General features: G+C 43.1%; 1 protein-coding gene across 2 annotated transcripts in view; it reads left to right on the forward strand.

Moving 5' to 3' along the window:
• Positions 1-1,392: 1,392 nt before the first annotated feature.
• The window catches only part of SULF1 (sulfatase 1), a 62,615-nt gene continuing 44,180 nt past the window's right edge, over positions 1,393-19,827 (forward strand). For both annotated transcript variants that reach the window (XM_065895695.1, XM_065895697.1), the window contains exons 1-2: positions 1,393-1,564; positions 14,899-15,138. In XM_065895695.1, coding sequence (XP_065751767.1) covers positions 1,393-1,564; positions 14,899-15,138 — 412 coding nt within the window. The remainder of the gene's footprint in view (positions 1,565-14,898; positions 15,139-19,827) is intronic.

Here is a 19,827-nt window from a genome sequence, read left to right on the forward strand (position 1 = left end):
CATTTTTCCAACCCTTTCCAAAATCTCCTCCTGTGCAGATTTGCAAAGATTTCACGGTGTTCCCCTCCAGATTTGATCTGATTTGGGTTTTTTTAAGGTGGAAGGGTCGCCTCTAACCTCCAGCCTCAGAGCCCATCAGTCATGTTGCTTTGCAGGTTGAGATCTGCTGCGGCAAAGCCAAACCTCGGTGCTAGCGGCGCTGCACCGGCTCTGAACAGTAGTGAAGCTGGTGCCGACAGTCGGAGGAGGGCTGTGTCCCCTTAGGCGCCGATGCGCTGGGGACGAGGACTGGGCTGAGGGACCAGCCCAGCCGGGAGGAAGCATCCCTTCCCCCGGTGATTGATGAAGCACAGTTAGGAGCTTTCTGGAGGCTGGGAAAGGTTGTCCTCCCAGCCCCTTACTATGAAGTCTTTGTCAGCAAAAAAGAACTCTCCTGGGCAGTGAGTGACTTCATGCAGATGACAAATGACAGCTTTGCGTTTCATTCTGCTTGATAAGTACTCAATATCGTACGCAGGTGAGTTAACGCTCCCCAGATGCAAACACTCCAGTGCACTGTGGTTTCACAGGCACTGCTGGTTCTTCCTTATCAGTCATTTGTTTTCTTGGGGATGTTTAAAGTACTATTAAAGTGTGAGCAGGGATGATACCCAGATCACCGTATTTATGATTATGAAATGAAGATATTATTCATGTCATTTGTTAGCAGTTCTGAATGTTGTTTCCTTCTGTCTCTCCCTTTTGGAGTACAGATTTTTTAAATTATATCAATATCTTTGTATAGATATGATTTATACATTACATTTCTATTTATTATACTTATATATAAATATAATATATAAATCATATCTATACATATATATTTATGCTGTTTCAAGAGACTCTTGCAGACCAAAACTCTGTGTCAAAATCCTTGACTGACGTTTCCTTTTGTATTTTTTCTCCCCCTTCCAGGACCCCATCTGCAGATGTCCTGAATACCTCTGAGTATAGCAGTTGATTATTCAACCAGGATACCTAATTCAAGGTATTAGCTCTTGTCAGAAAGCTTTTACATCTGAGCTCTGTGTTGGAAATTCTATTTTGGCAATGAATTTTGAAATCGGAAAAGTTGGAATGAGAATAAAGGACAAAAGTGAATTTGCAAAATAATCAAGCGCTTAAAAAAACGACCTGACGCCTGGTAGGGTTTGCCACTTCTGACTCATGGGCAGCCCTTTCTCTGCCAGTTTTTGTGCCAGTTCTCGCTGAGTTGTAGTCCTTTTTCTGCAACTGTGTCTGGGGTTTGGATTTCATTTTCGTCTCTCGCTCTCCCTTTCTCTCTGACTGCCCAGAGCTGCAGGAACCAGGAGACAGACGTTTTGCCAGTTTTGCAACATTGGACCAAGCACAATGAAGTATTCTTGCTGTGCTCTGGTTTTGGCTGTGCTGGGCACACAGCTACTGGGGAGCCTCGGTTCAACCATCAGATCCCCGAGGTTCAGAGGCCGGATACAGCAGGAGCGAAAAAACATCCGACCCAACATCATTCTCGTACTCACTGATGATCAAGACGTGGAGTTGGGTGAGACACTGGTTTGTCGCTTGTTGGTCTCTTTCGCTCAAATGATTTGCTGGCTTGCATTATCAGTAACAGTCAGTTAACTTTTGGGGGTTTGACACATAATGGTAGTACCTGAACCAACACCCTGGGTTATAAAATGTACTCATATTAATGATAAAGCATTTGGTTTGTGTTTCAACTTGACTCTTCTGATCTTAAGGTTTTGAAGCTGGGGGTGGGCTGGGAGGATGGGAAGATGGCAGGCGAGAGGAAGCACGAAACTGTAGAAGTCAAGTGTTGGATCGTGCGCCTTGGAAAGCTCTTTTCAAGATATTTGGGCAAATTTGTTTCAAAGAGTATGAGATTCTGACTGTAATTCTCTGCTCTGCATATGAACATAGGTGGATACAAAAAGAACTTGTCGGGGCTTCCCTGGTGGCGCAGTGGTTGAGAGTCCGCCTGCCGAGGCAGGGGATGCAGGTTCGTGCCCCGGTCTGGGAAGATCCCACATGCCGCGGAGCGGCTGGGCCCATGAGCCATGGCCGCTGAGCCTGCACGTCCGAAGCCTTAAAAAAAAAAACAAAACTTGTCGATGGTCATTATTATTAAGGTGATTCCTTTATTCACAGCTTGTGATTGTTAGGGAATTGAAAGTTACAGTATTCTGCACATCCTCCCGGTAGTAATTCACTGCTACCACCCTAGACAGGATGCTTTTCTGAAGAACTCGCTCACCTGGGTTAATTCTAGAGCACTTAGAAAGCCTGCCAACATCTGGTGTTTCATCTGAGCTTCTGTATCACCTGATTTGGTTTCTCACCTTCTCACTTTCTTTAATGGCCCGGCCCTATGGTCTTGCCCATAAGCTTAGGGTCAAGTTCTTCTAGGGTACCTAGGACAAATGAAAAGTTTGCCCTTACAGGTTGTCACCACCACTCATTTCCATTCCTGGATGCAATTCCTTGCTCTCAAGAAATCGCTCAGCTAGGCTTATCCATCACGCTGAACTTGACCGTCGCTAGTAGCTTTTAGACTTCCTGCTAACAGAGCACCCTGGGCTTCTTTCCAGAGCTCCTCTGGCTAGGGTCTTTGAGGATAAACCCCTCCAGGCTGGAATTTGATCCACAGGGATAGGGATTTTGATTTCCAATTGGAAACCAAACCTAGAATCCCAAAAAGTCAACTCTTTGGGTTCAGCTGGAAACAAAGGCACTAAAAGCCAGCAGAGGTAATGATTATTGAAGGTGACTTGCAGAGTCTGTTTTCTCTCACTTAACTGCTTATTTTTAAATTTTTATTATTTGGTTACGCCGGGTCTTAGTTGCAGCTGGCGGGCTCCTTAGTTGTGGCACGTGAACTCTTAGTTGCGGCATGCATGTGGGATCTAGTTCCCTGAGCAGGGATTGAACCCTGGCCCCCTGTATTGGGAGCGCAGAGTCTCAACCACTGCGCCACCAGGGAAGTCCCTCTCACTTAATTGCTTAAGCAAGAATTTTCAGGCATCATGCCAAAATGAAAAGTCTTGCAGGTATGACTTTAGCATGTATGTGGCTGGTGGTTTAAGTCTTCATTCACCTACAGGGCAAGTAAAGTGAAGACCTTTGAATTCACTTCCCTTAACATCTCTCATATCCATCCTTTTCAATGAAGCCATTCTCTTCTCTCCCAGTCTTTCCCTGACTGGTTGGTCACGTGACCTGTGCCCTCTAGTCTTGGCCCCTCCTACCTATTCTTCATTTCCTGCAAGTATCTGATCAGGTCTCTGCTGCTTAAAACCCTCCACCGGGTTCCTTTACCAAGACGGTGAAACCCCTCTCCTCTGCAGGCTGATGAGCGCCGGGCATCTGTCCCTACCTATTTCTGTAAGGCTATTTCCCTTTCCCTCACTTTTACTCTGTGCTCCATGGAAACAACTTACACTTCCCTGAAGGTGTCTGGTGGTTTCATCTCCCTCACCTATATTTCATGCCTTTGTACATCTCATCCCCTCTGCCCTTTCCCCATTTTTCCACCTGGCGAAGCCCTACCTATTCTTCGTGACCCAGTCCAGATGCCTTCCCCTCGGGGGGTCTTCTTTACCAAAAACGATCCTGCTGTCCAGCAGGGTGGAGGGAACTTTCCTTTGCACCACCTTGGACCTGCCTCCAGCGTATGACCCTAAATCCACCATGTACTTCCATACCTGTCTCTTCCACTTAACTGAGAGCAACTAGAGGGCAGCGTAGTGTTCTATTTATGTTGTAGTCCTGATGCTGGGACTGTGCTGGGAACCTAGTAGGTGCTCAGTAAACTGGAAATGGACCCACAGGGGCCTGAAAAGGCTAACACAATTCCCAGAAATGAATGCAAGTATCCGTCATGATCTACCTCTTCAATATACAACCCTTGTCTTTAAAATAAATTAAGGAATTGTTTGATCAGTGTATTTTTAAGAGTTCAAAATTTCATCCTTATCCTATAGTTAATGAATTCATTCAGTAGATATTTATTAAGCAGTTATTAAACACTGGCTTCTAGTGGAAGCACATGGATATAATGGTGAAGAGTCGTCGGCCAGGTTCAATCAACCCAGCTCTTTCCTACATGTTTGCCTTGCCTTTACTTCCTTCCTTGATTTCCTACCCAGATACCAGGCTAAGCATTCACTCATTTAATCATCACAGTCACTCTATGAAGTGGTTACTATTACTCTCTTCAGTTTATACTTAAGATAAATGAGGCTTAGAGAAGTCGCATAGGCTGTGATGAGCTAGGAAATGGTAAACTCAGGACCTGTATTAGGGCTGGGTCTCCACAGCTACACATTTAACCATGATTCCTTCCCTCAATCCGTCCTTCAACAAATATTTATTGAGCCCTTCCTAAAACAACCTGTAAATACATGGTCACGCCCTAGGTTCCGAGATAACAACTAAGATGGGTCTTGTTATCCTACTGGCAGAACAAGTTGATGATGAACCGCTGTGAACCATGGATACAAATTTAGAGAAGACTTCTTTTCTCAGCTGAAAAATTATGTTCTTGGTAGTGGGTACAGTTTGATGGAGACTTTTGCCTGGCCGATTGTAACGCTCTCATAATCTTTCTTGACACTTAACTGCTCTAGACTTTAGTTGGCTTTTGTGTTTTGCAGCGAGTGGGGGCTAGTCTTCGTTACAGTGGGCGGGCTTCTCATTGCGGTGGCTTCTCTTGTTGCGGAGCACGGGCTCTAGGCGCACGGGCTTCAGTAGTTGCAACACGCGGGCTCAGTAGCTGTGGCACATGGGCTTAGTTGCTCCGCGGCATGTGGGGTCTTCCCGGACCAGGGATCGAACTCGTTTCCTCTGCATTGGCAGGCAGACTCTTAACCACTGCGCCACCAGGGAAGTCCTCCTCTTAACCATTTTCAAGTGTACAATTCAATAGTGTTAAGTACATTCACATAGTTGTGCAACCAATCTCCAAAACTCTTTTCATTCTATAAAATTAAAACTCTATACCTATTAAACAGTAACTCCCTAAACCCCCAGCCCTTGGCAACCACCATTCTACTTTCTGTCTCTATGAACTTGACTGCTCTGCGTACTTCATATAAGAGGAATCATACAGTATTTGTCTTTTTGTTCCTGGCTTATTTCACTTAGCATAATGTCCTTCCTCACTGTTCATCTGTGTTGTAGCATGTCTCAGAATTTCCTTCCTTTTGAAGGTTAAATAATATTCCATTATATGTATATCCACCCTATGTCTATCCATTGATCTCTTGTTAGACATTAGTGTTGCTTCTGCTTTTTGATTATTGTGAATAATGCTACTATGAACACAGGTGTATAAATGTCTCTTTGAGATGCTGCTTTCAATTCTTTGGGGGTATATACCCAGAAATGGAGTTGCTAGATCAATAGGTAATTCTATTTTTAATTTTTTGAGGAACTGCAATACTGTTTTCATAGCAACTGCACCATTGTCCATTCCCACCAACAGTACATAAGGGTTCCAGTTTCTCCACATTCTTGACAATATTTACTGTTTGCTGGTTTTTTGATAATAGCCATCCTGATGGGTGTGAGATGTTCTCTAATTGTGGTTTTGACGTGGTTTGTTTTGGTTTGATTTTTTACTTACATGTGATTATGTTTGCCAAATATTGAATAAATCTTCACCTAAGCAAAACTTTTGCACCTGTAACACTGCAGGCGTTTTGGCTTCTGTGCCTCCAGAAGGATATAACAGACTTAGAAAAGGCTTAGGAAAACAACTACAAAAATTGTAATAGAATACTTTTCCTTTTGGAAAAGAATAAAACAATTGTATCTCTTTGTCTGGAAAGACAAAGGCTAAGAAGGATTGTAATCCAAGTTTATGAAACAAGCTGGGAAGGAAATCTCTTATTAAGTAGGACTGGGGCCCCTCCCTCAACTTTGAGGACAAATAAAGTAAACTAGTCCTTTGTGAAAAGAGTGAAATACATGAGGAATTTACTAATAAAAGTGCTAGAACCTCATATGTGGATAACACTTTATCTTTTTCCAAAGAACATTTATTCTCATTATTGCATTTTATTGTCATCCCACCCAAGTTGGGTGGGTAGGACAGAGATCATTATCCCAGGAGAATACTTGATCCGCGGAAAGATTAAGTAATTTAACCAGCGGTCCCTGTACTTCTGGATTTGCTTTTTCCACAACTTGAGAAGTGGTTCAGGTTATGCCTCTCCCTGTAAATAGTTCAGGTTTTTAGGCGAAGTTAATGGGTGGAGATTTACACCTTTTTTTAAAAAATTGAAGTGTAGTTAGTTTACAATGTTCTGTTAGTTTCAGCTGTACAGCAAAGTGATTCAGTTATACATAAATATATATCTATTTTTTTCAGATTCTTTTCCCTTATAGGTTATTACAAAATATTGAGTACAGTTCCCTGTGCTATACAGTAGGTCCTTGTTAGTTATCCATTTTATATATAGTAGTGTGTATATACTAATCCCAAAATCCTAATTTATCCCTCCCCCTCCTTTCCTCTTTGGTAACCATGTTTGTTTTCTATGTCTGTGAGTCCATTTCTGTTTTGTAAATAAGATCACTTGTATCCATATTTGAGATTCCACGTATAAGCGATATCATGATATTTGTCTTTCTCTGTCTGACTTACTTCACTCAGTATGACAATCTCTAGGTCCATCCTTGTTGCTGCAAATGGCATTAGTTCATTCTTTCTTATGACTGAGTATATTCCATTGTATATATATGTACCACATCTTCTTTTTTAAAAATAATGTAGGATTGATTTTATTTTATTTATTTTTTGTTTTTGGCCACGCCACATGGCTCATGGGATCTTAGTTCCACAACCAGGGACTGAACCTGCGCCCTTCTCAGTGAAAGCATGGAGTCCTAACCACTGGACTGCCAGGGAATTCCCAGTACCACATCTTCTTAATTCAGTTGTCTGTTGATGGGCACTTAGGTTGCTTCCATGTCTTGGCTATTGTAAATAATGCTGCTGTGAACATTGGGGTACATGTATATTTTCCAATTATGGGGTTTTTTTAAGCTAGAAAAACACAAATGGACATGATTAACATGAAGCTTGGGATGATGGCTACCATCTGGGGAAGGAGTGGTAACCAAGTACTTCAGCAGTATCCATATTTCATTTTAAAATTGAAAATATGTATCTGAAGAAACTGTGATCAAATGCTAAGCTTTGACAAAGCTAGGAGACATGTTATTTATTCTGTTTTTCCCTGCACTTGAAAATATTTTACAAATCAAAAAGAAGAAAATCAGAAATGTTCGTGGGACTCCCCTAACTTTCTGAGACTAGAGTCAAAGAGATTAGGCTCTAAATCTTTCCCAAATGGTCCCTGGGTGCCACTCTGAGAAACAAAATAACGAGCTGATTAGAACATTGATCTGGCTCAATGTGGCATTTCTTAAATTCTTAGGAAATTGGACTGGTGCTAACATCTCAGTAACGCTGACCCAATGCTTCTCTTAGATCATAAGGAGAATTAAGAAATCTTAAATACATGGAAACACGTTGTCTAAAGCAGAGGTCACTACAGTCCAGAGCTAGCCCACAGATGTGTTTTGCTTGACCAGCACACTTTTTAAAACCAAGGCAACATTTTAAAAGATCAGGTGATTTTACATGAAAAGAAAAGAAATCCAGATTCCGACTTTTCTTGAAAGTTCAGAAGAATGAGGGCTTACATTCCCATGAGGCAGCCATCAGTTAAATGCTTGAAGGGGAGTCAAAGCTGCCCCCATTAGGTGGGGCATGTCCTCCCAAGACCCTCACCGTCCCCACCACTCTCCACTGCTCCCCAACACTTAGGCCAAGGATCACTTGCCATCATGCCCATCCTGCTGATTTTCTTATAGTCAGGGGAAAGTTCTGTATACCCACATGTCTATCAAACATAGAAAACTGGAAAGACGAAAGCTCTGTGACTTTTCTTGTACCTGCCTACCTTCTCTGTCTAGCCTGTAGGCGTTTTTACTTCCATTCCCCTAAAAAACTAGTCCCCACTTTTAATGGCCTTTAGCTCTTTAGGGGAAAAAATAATGAGTCCTAGTGACCTAGAAACATGCCAGACAGATTTATTATCTGCTTCTTGGTCCCTTCTTCCCCAACTTGTTTTCCCTCCTCTGGTTTTAGCTGAAACATCTGTTTTTTCTTTCCTACCAACTTCACAGTTCTGGTAGAAAAAGGTATTCTGTGTGATCATGGTATCTTTTTAATGCTTTCAGAATTAAAATTTTCAATAGACCAATAAAGCCATTTTTAATATGGGAACTATCACCGTTTAAGGTTCCATAGTTAACTGTTGGCATAGGAAAATGGCAGGGATGTGCTTTAGCCCAGGCCATTTATATATCTAAATCATTCACCTTACCCCGTCATAAAACAATGGCGTCTAGAAACAACCCTGCACATTTAACGAGTTGTGTTTGCTTGCCGTTATCACTCATCAAACCATGAATTGTCGCAATTCACACGGAGGTGTGTCGCTCTATGAAGCCAGGTGTGTGTGAATGCCACATATCTGGGACTTCCTTAAAGGATGATGATGACAAAATTTATTATTGAATTTCTGGTTTTGTGAGTTTTTCTGGACATGATGAACAGCCTCGATGAAAATGTTAATGCTTGATTGTATGAAATATTGAATAATCAAATGCTAAGATATTTGAATCAGGAAAGGCAAAGCTTTGTTGTAAAGTTGAACGTGTACGTGAAGTAATCCAGGCTCTCTGTGTGATTTTGGTAAAGTCATTCCGATTAGTGGGACAGCTTCTCCCTCGTGACCTTTTTTCACACATGTGATTTGGGAATACATGAGTTGAAGCCTGTAGAATGATTTAAGTTCCTGGCTATGGCTCTGTCTAGTCCCAGTAACCTAGCACATACCCCCTCAAAGGACCATTCGTGGAGCCTTGATTTTTAACTCCACCAGAATTGCAAACATGGTGAATCTTGCAGGATTCCCAAAGAGTGCCACTTCTCCTGACACCGAGCGGCGTCTCTGTCACCGCTGAGCTGTCCGAGCATCCCCACCCCTGTGAGAGCGAATGGCAGATGTCCCCAGTCCCAGCCTGGAGCTCTGGTGCTGGGACAGCTTTTCTTGGCAGCCCCAAGATTCAGCTGTGGCCTGGACCTTCCCTGTCCTCAAGCCAGCCTAGTCAGCAGTGCCCCCATGCCAGCTACTGGACTTAATTACGGTCACTTCATAACATCCCTGTCAGGCTTCCACCTCCCAGGACAATTTTAAATGATATTGAAGTCAGGCTTCTTGCTTAAGAGGGGCGTGGGGAACAGTGTGTGATGTGATGGGTGGAGGGGAACTGATGTGTGATGGATGGAGGGGAACTGATGTCTCTAAGCCAGCATTAACATTTTATGTCTTGAAGCGTAGAACAAGCAGTTGACCTCTGTCTCAGTCCGTGACGACTGCTCTAACCAAATACCATAGACTGGATGGCTTAGTGACTTATAAACAACAGATGTTTATCAGGTAATTATTTCTCACAGCTCTGGAGGCTGAAAAGTCCAAGATCGAGGCTCCGGGAGATTCGGTGTGTGGTGAGGACCCACTTCCTGGTTCATAGGTGGCTGTCTTGTCACTGTGTCCTCACATGGAGAAAGGGGCAAGGGAACCCTCTGTGGCCCCTTTTATGAGGGGCTGATCCCATTCATGAGGGCTCCACCCTCATGACCTAATCACCTCCCAAAGCCCCACCTCCTAATACCATCACCTTGGGGGTTAGGTTTCAACCTATATATTTTGGAAGGACACGGAAGTTCAGCCTATCGCAACCTCTGTATTCTTACCTTAGCTTTGGAATTCAGATGGGATTACAGATAGGGAGATGGAAAATGCAAGAGTAAAGGAAACACGTTGGGGACTTCAGTGGGTGCCTCATTTTAAGTGATCAAAGTGGCTCAGACCGCTTCCAAGCCTGTAAGAATCAACACGATTTGCATTTTAGGCACCAAAGGCCTGAAACCCAAAGAAGTGGGGAGCTTCAGCTTAAAACAAAACTGAGTCCTTCCAGCTATAGGACAAGACATGGTCCCAGCCACTGCTCTCAAGCTGGAGATGCATAATTATGAGTTGCTTTTTGCAGAATAGTGTTTGGTAGTTTCCCAATGAAATATCAATCGTGCAATCATAGTGGCTGTAGAAGCAGGATGAGGCAGTGTTGTTGGCTGACATGAATCATTGCACAGCCATAAAAGAGAAGAAGGAGTTTTTCGCTCACCTCGTTGGAGTGCAGTGACGCGGCAGAGGGAAGAGGTATAGGATTCCTGTGCTCCATCATCTGTGTCTACGCAGGGAATCCGAGGTCAGAGGCAGCAGTGAACACCAGTGTGACTGTCGGCTTCTGAAGACAGACACGCCTGCAGCCCACTCACCTCGACCTGGGCTCGAGCTACTTTAATCACTTCAGCCCCTAAGAGGGCAGGAGACAGGCTTCAGTGTCTGTTAGCATCTCCCCTAAGAGGCCGGATGAAGCAAGATATGAGATTACAGAAAATGAGACATATCCTGACTCCAAGCAGACATCATTTCTGTGTCTCAGTCTTGAGAACGTCAACGTCACAGCCGGGACTCAGCCTAGACGCAGCTTAAGAGCGTGGTCCCTGAGCAGACCGCCTGCCTTTGCATCCGGGCCCTGCTGCTTAGGGTCTGTGTGGCCCTAAGCACGTTGTTTAACCCTTTTGCTCCTCAACTTTATCATCCTTGATATGAAAATAATAAATAGTAGCACCCGCTATGGAAGGCTATTGTCCGGGTTCAATGAGTTGCTACACGGGAAGCACTTAGAAGTGGGAGTAAAGTAGAAAATCCGTGAGAGTAAAAGTATGAAATCAGTGTTTCCTCTTCCTCTCTGCCCACCTTACAGGCTTGGAAGCGGTCTGAGCCACTTTGATCACTTAAAATGAGGCACCCACTGAAGTCTCTTCCAGCTCGAGGCTTCGCTGGTTCCGTGTCAGGCCTCGAATAGGTCTCCAGGAGTGGGGAGGGGCCGCGCCAGCATCCTCAGGGAGCTTGTTAGAAATGCAAATTCTCTGGTCCTTCCCGGGTCTTACTTAAATCAGCATCTCAGGGTAGACCCAGAAGTCTAGGATTTAACATGTGCCCCAGGTGATTTTTAACATTGGAGAAGCCTTGTCTCAGAACCTTCTCCTTACTGAGAAACGTGAAGCCACATTCAGGAACCTCACATCCGGGAACCCCGCCCGTGGTGCTACCGTGGTCACAGTACCTGCAGGGACCAAATGTCTTCATTGTTCCCTTTGACGTGTGGGCCGGTTGGAAGCAGAGCATTTGGAGGGATTTTTTAGTTCCTTGGTACAACCAGCTCAGTCCCTGAAGAAAAGAGAGATATTTAGAATGAGAGGAGAGTCCTGGCTGGGGCAATTATGATGCAAGGGGCTGAGTTTTAGTCCCCAGTTTGTAGATTATTTGACCTTAGATCAGATTTTCACCTCCCATCCTGTACTGCGGTCCAAATAAGTCTGTAAACTGGAGGTTGCAGCTTTGTGATTCGGGACCTTGGAGGATGGCCTCCAGCTGCATTTTTTTTTTTTTTTTAATTTGAGTCCAGCTAGGCTCATAAGGGAACTCTGAGAAGTCATTCTTTGACATAAAAAGACTATTAGGCAATAAAAATTGGTCAACAGTGTTTGCTGAGTTTTCCCAAAATTCAAGCTATTACCGTAAGTCATCACTGCAGTTTTCTAAAGAGGAAAGAGTAATAAGGGAGTGGACCTTGGCATCAACCTCGAACTCTCTCCCCACTCCTGCGTCTCATTTCATGTATTTTCTCCAGGCTCTTTCCCCCTGTGTGATCAACCAACACAAATATAAAACACAACATTTCTAAAATGCACTTCTTTGATCTTCTATAGGACATATTTCTTGTTAGTTACTCCTTGAGTAACAGTGAAACCATTACTTTTCCAGTTTTCTTCCCAGGCTGAAACCTGTGAGTCAACTCACAGTCTTCTGATGCATTACAACATCTCTTGGGTCTGCTTCTTAAGAGTCCTTCTACTTTAAAGACACAGCCCAGTTCAGGTTCTTACCACCCCATGGCCGGGTGGGTTAGCAGCCTTTTGGCCGTACCCTTGATGGACCAACCTATTCCCCACCTATCCAACAATGCACATACTTCCATTGCCATGGCAACACCTCTCAAAGACTCCTTTCTTATCATGTCCTTCATGCCTTTGACAAAGAACTTGCTCTGCCGTCATTTTGTCTGTTCTGTCAAATCCAAATATCTCTGCCCAGCCTCCAAGCTATTGGCTAAATCTGCCTCCCATTTCATCAAGAGAAGTCTTCATATTCATTTTCATTCCACAAAATCCACGTGCCATTTTCATCACTCCACTTACTTCTTCCCACCTCCAGTGCACCGCGCATACCACCTTCCCCGTGCTACCCACAACACACTTGGCCCATCCCATGTTTTTCTTCCTCCTTTCCTCCCATTTGTCCTCATCTCCTGTGGCAGAGCTCTTATTAAGCATTGCCTCTCGTCCCCGCTGTCTTTATAGGTCCTGCTACTGCTATATCCACACTCACGTCTACCTTGCTCTGCAGATTTCCCTAAGCAATTTTCATATGTAAATTCTCATCTGGTTAGTTTACTGCTGAAGATCAGAGGCAGCAGAGAGTTTTCCATTTCTTTTGTTAATGCTACACTTTGGGGGATCAGTCCAGAGAGTTGAGGTCAATAGAATGAATGCTCAGCATGAAGTGGGGGCTCACTACATGTTATCCACTGATGGCAAAAAGGTTGCTTGATCCTCTGAATACAACCAGGGGAGAAAAAGCAGTTAGGAATCCCCCTAACTGAAGCATATTTCAGGGAGCTCTAAGGAGACCCAATTAGAAACCATCTTTTCTGTTTTCATGTGAATGGTAAGAGCTCGTATGTGAAAAAAAAAACTGTGGTTTTTGGATGGCTGCACGCTTCTCTTCTGCTCTGAATGCTTGCCTGGTTTGCATTACGATTTCCTTCCTTGTTGGAAAGCTACATAGACTTTCTCCCTTTCTTTGGAAGAAGTAGGACCTGTTGGAAATGTGAGGCTCCAGGATGGAAATGCAATGGCCTTGGCTGTAGTGCTCTGTAGTGCATTTCTTGACAGGTCCTGAAAAGACGATTGAATTCTGGCCTGAGCTTTTTTTTTTCCTGCAGTATTTGGATGGGTTTCAGCTTCCATGTTTGGCTGGATAATCGAAATAGGTTTTTTTTTCCTTCCTCAGCAATCGTATGTACAGTTTCATCCTTTACAGTTCAAATGGCGTACTTTACTACTACACAGAGACTTTTGGATGTGATAGAATCATAGCTCTTTCACAAACAAACAACCTGTCTTTTAAAATGACGTGGAAACAGGTGAAAATATAAACTGGTCGTACTATCCTGGTAGAAAAACTGGCAGGTATGTGGTGAGTTTGCTAGAGGATACGAACTTACATTGAAGATCTTTTTTTAATTAAACACGGGCATTTTGCAAACCAGAACTACAATGAGGTATCACCTCACACCGGTCAGAATGTCATCATCAAAAAATCTACAAACAATAAATGCTAGAGAGAGTGTAGAGAATAGGGAAACCTCTTGCACTGTCGGTGGGAATGTAAATTGATACAGCCACTATGGAGAAGAGTATGGAGGTTCCTTAAAAAACTACAAATAGGACTACCATATGACCCAGCAATCCCACTACTGGGCATATACCCTGAGAAAACCATAATTCAAAAAGACACATGCACCCCAATGTTCATTGCAGCAGTACTTACAATAGCCAGGACATGGAAGCTACCTAAATGTCCATCGACAGATGAATGGATAAAGAAGATGTGGCACAGATATACCGTGGAGTACTATTCAGCCATAAAAAGGAACGAAACTGGGTCATTTGTAGAGACGTGGAGGGACCTAGAGTCTGTCATACAGAGTGAAGTTAGTCAAAAAGAGAAAAACAAATATCGTATATTAACGCATATATGTGGAATCTAGAAAAATGGTACACATGAACCAATTTTCAGCACAGGAACAGAGACACAGACAGAAAACAAACATGTGGACACAGGGGAGGAAGGGGGGTGGGATGAACTGGGAGATTCGGATCCACATATATACACTACCATGTGTCAAATCGATAGCTAGTGGGAACCTGCTGTACAGCACAGGGAACTCTACTCAATGATCCGTGGTGACCTAAATGGGTGGGATGGGGGGGTGGAAGGGAGGTCAAGAGGGAGGGGATACATGTAGACATATAGTTGATTCACTTTGTTGTACAGCAGAAACTAACACAGCATTGTAAAGCAACTTTACCCCAGTTTTTAAAAAAAAACAGGCATTTTGGAAGGACTTTTACTTAATTGGAAAACTTCTCCGCTCTTTTATTTCATACGATGAAAACATTCTATCTCGTCATCTCTGCAATGTCTGTGGCATGGTGCGAGTGTGGTGGGCTAGGAGTTTTGATGCTCTGTTTTGATGCTCTCTGATAATCTTCAAAGGGCTGCTGGCCTTGGAATCTGCTCCGTCTCTAAAATTCTAGCTTTAGTGATCAGATAAACCTGCTTTTCTTTTTTTTTTTTTTTTTCCTTTGTGATCAAGGAGGGGAGAAGCTGAAATGTGTTTTTATTCTGCAAAATATTTGAGATGGCAGAATCCTAAACGTTGCATTTTGTTCTAGAAACGAGAGCTCGTCAAATGATAGACTCCTTCAGGCTAAGGCAGAGAAATCAACAAGGCAGGGGGAACAGAGCCCCTGAGTGACGTGACATCGGTGGGTGATCGTGCGGTGCCGTCTGCTAACAACGCTGGCATTGTGCCTTCCAGGGTCCCTGCAAGTCATGAACAAAACCAGAAAGATTATGGAGCGCGAGGGGGCCACCTTCACCAACGCCTTCGTGACGACGCCCATGTGCTGCCCGTCCCGCTCGTCTATGCTCACGGGCAAGTACGTACACAACCACAACACCTACACCAACAATGAGAACTGCTCCTCGCCCCCCTGGCAGGCAGTGCACGAGCCGCGGACCTTTGCTGTCTATCTGAACAGCACCGGCTACAGAACAGGTAAAGGGGGAGCTTTCCAGCCCGTGAACCTCTGGTAGCGCACCTCTGGAAGATGCACTGCCTGGTGAAATATATGAAGTTCCAATCAGTCCCTAAAGCGGAAGGAGCCGAGGCTTGTGTCTCTCAGCATCCTCTGCTTTTCCCTCTGGTTAACGTCCCAGAGAGAGGTCCCTTAGAGAAAAGTCTGTGATTCTCAGCAGACACGTTAAGAAAGTGTCGTCCCCATCAGAGCAACCGGCAACTGGAATTCTCCAGGAGAACCTGCAACAGAAGAGTTTTCATCCCGTGAACGTGCTTACCTCAACCCTCCAAATCTCCAGGCATCCCAGCCCAGCTTGAGGCTTGTCTTAATTGTTGGCAAATTCTTGCCCATTGGGTGAGAAACCATCAAGCGCTTTGAAATTGCTTAGTACCTACCTCAGGATCTGGGACACGATAGATTATCAAAATTATTTACTGAATTCGAACGTAACTGAAAGAAATCATCCAATGAGGTGTACCTTATTAATTCATCTGTTTATTTACTCGTAATTAATAGGATTGGGAGTTTCTTTAGCTTAGTTTTGGTGACTTTTAGATCTCAAGTGTTCGCCCCCATCTCCCAGGAAAGGAGGGCATCCCAATTGCTACATCTTCTATCACTGTTTAACCTACATAGATGAGCGGTTTGGTTAGTTGGTCTTTTGCAAACTGGGGACCTCCTTCCAGAGAGGTCATGAACATCATACCAATGTAAGAAAGAAGCAAGGCTCCTTCCTGTCAGGTTGCCCCCAAAACCTTTATTCTCCTAGCGTTTATATGCTCTCCTTGGGTTTTCTGAGCATTTCTTTATGAAAAGAAACAAAGATATTGATTGAGGGGCTGTGATGAAAAATAATTTTTTCAGAACCAACAAGACGTATTCATAAGAATTAAGGGTGTCATAATTAAAACTTGTTGAAAAAGATTTTCAGGTCTGCAGATTCTCTATTCTGAAGATTTAAAAGGAAAGGATATCAGATAAATGTATTCTCTCAAATCTCTTTTAAAAATGAAATTAACCTTTTCCACTGGACTTAGGAAATATGTGGCCATTTGCTTCTTTGCAGAGCGCCTTGTGCACACTTAATACTTGTTATTTATGGATGAAAATATTGACTGTGGATATGATAGCACTGTCATCCACAGGCATTCAAGAGCTCCACTCACAGAAGAAACTCCTCCCGTGAGCCTCAAGGGTGTTTGCTTACGCTTCAGAAAGAAACTAGGTTACTCAAAGTGCCTTATCCTGAGTGTGTTTTCCCACATAAGTGATCTAAGTTTATAGCACCTTTCACCTGCGAGCTCTAAAGCAATTTGCAAATCTGTCAAACATCCCTGTAGGGTTCATAAACAGCAACTGTACTTAGCTCCATTTTATAACTGATGTGGGAATTTCAAATACTGTGTGATGACCAGCTCAGAAGCAAAATCAGAAATGGTCCCCTGATGCCTGATTCCTGATTTTGACCACCAAATTCTGTTTCGTTTGCGGGAAGCATTGTATGAAATCAGTGCCTTTCAACTCCCAGGCTCCCTTATAATTAAATTCCTAGTAGCAGACATAGAGAGACGGAGAGAATTGGAACTTAGGGAATTAGAACTCTCACTGTATCCAGACCGGTGTGGACGGTGTCCATCCTAGGAAATGGAGATGCTGGTGACACAGAGAACCCTGCCCAGAACTCAGAACTGTCGATTAGGACTTGCTAATTCATTTCAGGGCTAAATCAAGAAAGGGCAAAAAGAAGATAATAAGTTCTGGAGAGATAGTGAACAGCAGTGTGGCTATAGTTGACAGTATTATATTGTGTACTTGAAATTTGCTAAAAGGCTAGATCTTGGATGTTCTCACCACAAAGAAAAAACTGGAAACTAGCAAAGATGTGAAGTGATGGATATGTTGATTGGCTTGGCAGTGGTTAATATTTCACAATGTCTATGTATAGCAGACCATCAGGCTGTAAACCTTACAATTTTTTTTTTAAGATTTTTTTATTTTTTTATTTATTTTTGGCCATACCGGGTCTTAGCTGCGGCTCGCAGGCTTCTCTCTAGTTGTGACGCGCCGGCTCCAGGGTGCGTGGGCTCTGTAGTTGTGGCGCCCGGGTTCCAGAGCACGACGGCTCTGTAGTTCGCGGCATGCAGGCTCTCTGGTTGAGGCGCCCGAGCTCAGTAGTTGTGGTGCGCGGGCTTAGATGCTCCGCGGCATGTGGGATCTTAGTTCCCCGACCAGGGATCGAACCCGCGTCCCCTGCATTGGAAGGCGGATTCTTTGCCACTGGACCACCAGGGAAGTCCCACCTTACAATTTTTTTTTAAGTTAACATCTTTATTGGGGTATAATTGCTTACAATTTTTGATTGTCAATTATATCTCAGTAAAGCTGGGCAGCGGGGAAGAAAGGGGAAGAAAGGGAAATTGATATTTGATGCTTGCTTCCTCTGTACCAGGCACTTTAGCTAAGTTTTCTCACCTGATTCTTCCGGAAACTTTGAAAGGATTTGCCCATATTGCCAGTGAAGAAACCGAAACTCAGGAGGGTTTATCTGAGGTCACAAGCTAGTCAGTGACAGACTGAATCCAGCACACCTGACTCCAACATCTTTCCTCTTTCTTTATTTCTTTCTTTATCTTATTTCTTTACATATATTTCTATCATGCTTCATTCCGAAGTGCCCGGCAGAGACACGTAAAACACAATAAGATACAGAGCAGTAAGGACGCTGTCGAATGGAAACGAAGGGTAGAGCCAGTTAAAATCAAGGCAAAGGTTAATATGCAAAGTGCAGGCATACCACGGAGTTGTAGAGAAAGGCTGCATATTTGGAGCTATCTTCCAGATGGCAAAAGCAAAAATGGAAATGCCATCCATTACACAGCTCACTGGGTCACCAAGAAAAAACAAATCTTGCTTCTAAGAAGTGGAGTGTACTCTGGTACTTGTTTCAGTTATCCTATGTTGCGTCCACCCTACAAGAGCTTGAATAAAACTCAGAGATAATTTAGTTTTTCAATTCCTTTGTTCTCAGACGAACAAATTTAGACCTACAAGATTAAGGTGACTTGCTGAAGTGACACATCTGATGTTCTAACAGGAAGAGTGGGCAACAGGACTTTGGTCTTCAGGCCTCTTTCCAGTATGCTACCCTAACCTGATGGGTTAGGTCTGGGATGAAGCTGCAGACCATCAGGCTTTCCCGGGGACAACTGTCAGTCCTTTGGTGCAGCCCCGTAGGCCTGCTTCAATCAGTTATCTTCTTCAGGGAGAGGAGATTTGCTCCTGGAAACTAACTCAGATTCTGAAGCCAACCTTCCTCCCAGGGGTCTAGACACTTAGGTAATAATGGAATTTATAGTGAGTCATCCTGTAAAGTAAAAGGAATTCTTTAAGGGAAACGGGACTTTTCCAAACACTTAGGGCTCGTCCAAACACTTAGCTATGAATAGAAAACGGATGATATACACTCAGGAAAATAAATTTTGATGTGCCCATTAGTAAATCAGAAAAATTAAAAATTGGAAGACTAAAATGGCAGTGATAATGAGCTACATAATTTAAATTCATCTTTGATGGGAAAATACTGACATGTCTCAGACAATTAGGAAGTAGAGATGTCTCTGTGACAATAATTATCGATCCAACCAGGGACAGAGACCCATTTGAAAATCCACACATAAGCACATCAGGATGACAGACATCTTAGGAAGTTAAGAGAATTGGTGAGTAGGTATTAAACCAGCATATTTATGAGCCACTAAACTAGTTGGGGAGGTGGGAGAAGCCAATATATAACGATTTTAATGTTTTCCTAATAATGAATACGTTATCTGGAACATTTAGCTGAGAACCCAAGAAAAATAATGATGGAAACTGAACTATGTATTATACATAAATATCCATCTAGAGAAAAGCACAAAGCAGCAATCAGTTTTGTGAAGAACAACTCAGAGAAGACAAATTACTAAGAGGCTTATTTTGGGAGGCATCCAGAATACATGGATTTAAATGAATTGAATTGATCCAATATTGTATTTACCATTGTGTGACATGATTTTTCTTTTTCAGAACCAAGGCGTATTTTTGGACTGGCTGTAACTTAAATTTTTCTAACTTTACTCATGGAAAATATGACTCTACAACAGCTTAAATGTTTAAGAAGGGAAAATACAGTAACGTGTCTATTGCATTTTATGTTCTAAGTATAGTGGGAATGATACTGGATTATCTATCATAAAAAGGAAAATTCTGCCTATCTGCTCAAAAAAGTTTTAGTTTAAATTTCTTGTGAGGGTATAGAAATGAACGTAAAACCTGGCATAAATGTTAAGGTAAGAGTAATAATCCATGTTTTTTTTTAACATCTTTATTGGAGTATAATTGCTTTACAATGATGTGTTAGTTTCTACTGTATAACAAAGTGAATCAGCTATACGTATACATGTATCCCTGTATCTCCTCCCTCTTGCATCTCCCTCCCACCCTCCCTATCCCACCCCTCTAGGTGGACACAAAGCACAGAGCTGATCTCCCTGTGCTATGCGGCTGCTTCCCACTAGCTATCCATTTTACATTTGGTAGTATATAATAATCCATATTTGAGAGGTAGCATCAAGTGTTAGAAAAAAACCCTGAACCGAATGGTGGAGAACTGGAGTCACATCCTTACT

Source organism: Phocoena phocoena, chromosome 17 (assembly GCF_963924675.1).
Source record: "Phocoena phocoena chromosome 17, mPhoPho1.1, whole genome shotgun sequence".
Lineage (NCBI taxonomy): Eukaryota > Metazoa > Chordata > Mammalia > Artiodactyla > Phocoenidae > Phocoena > Phocoena phocoena.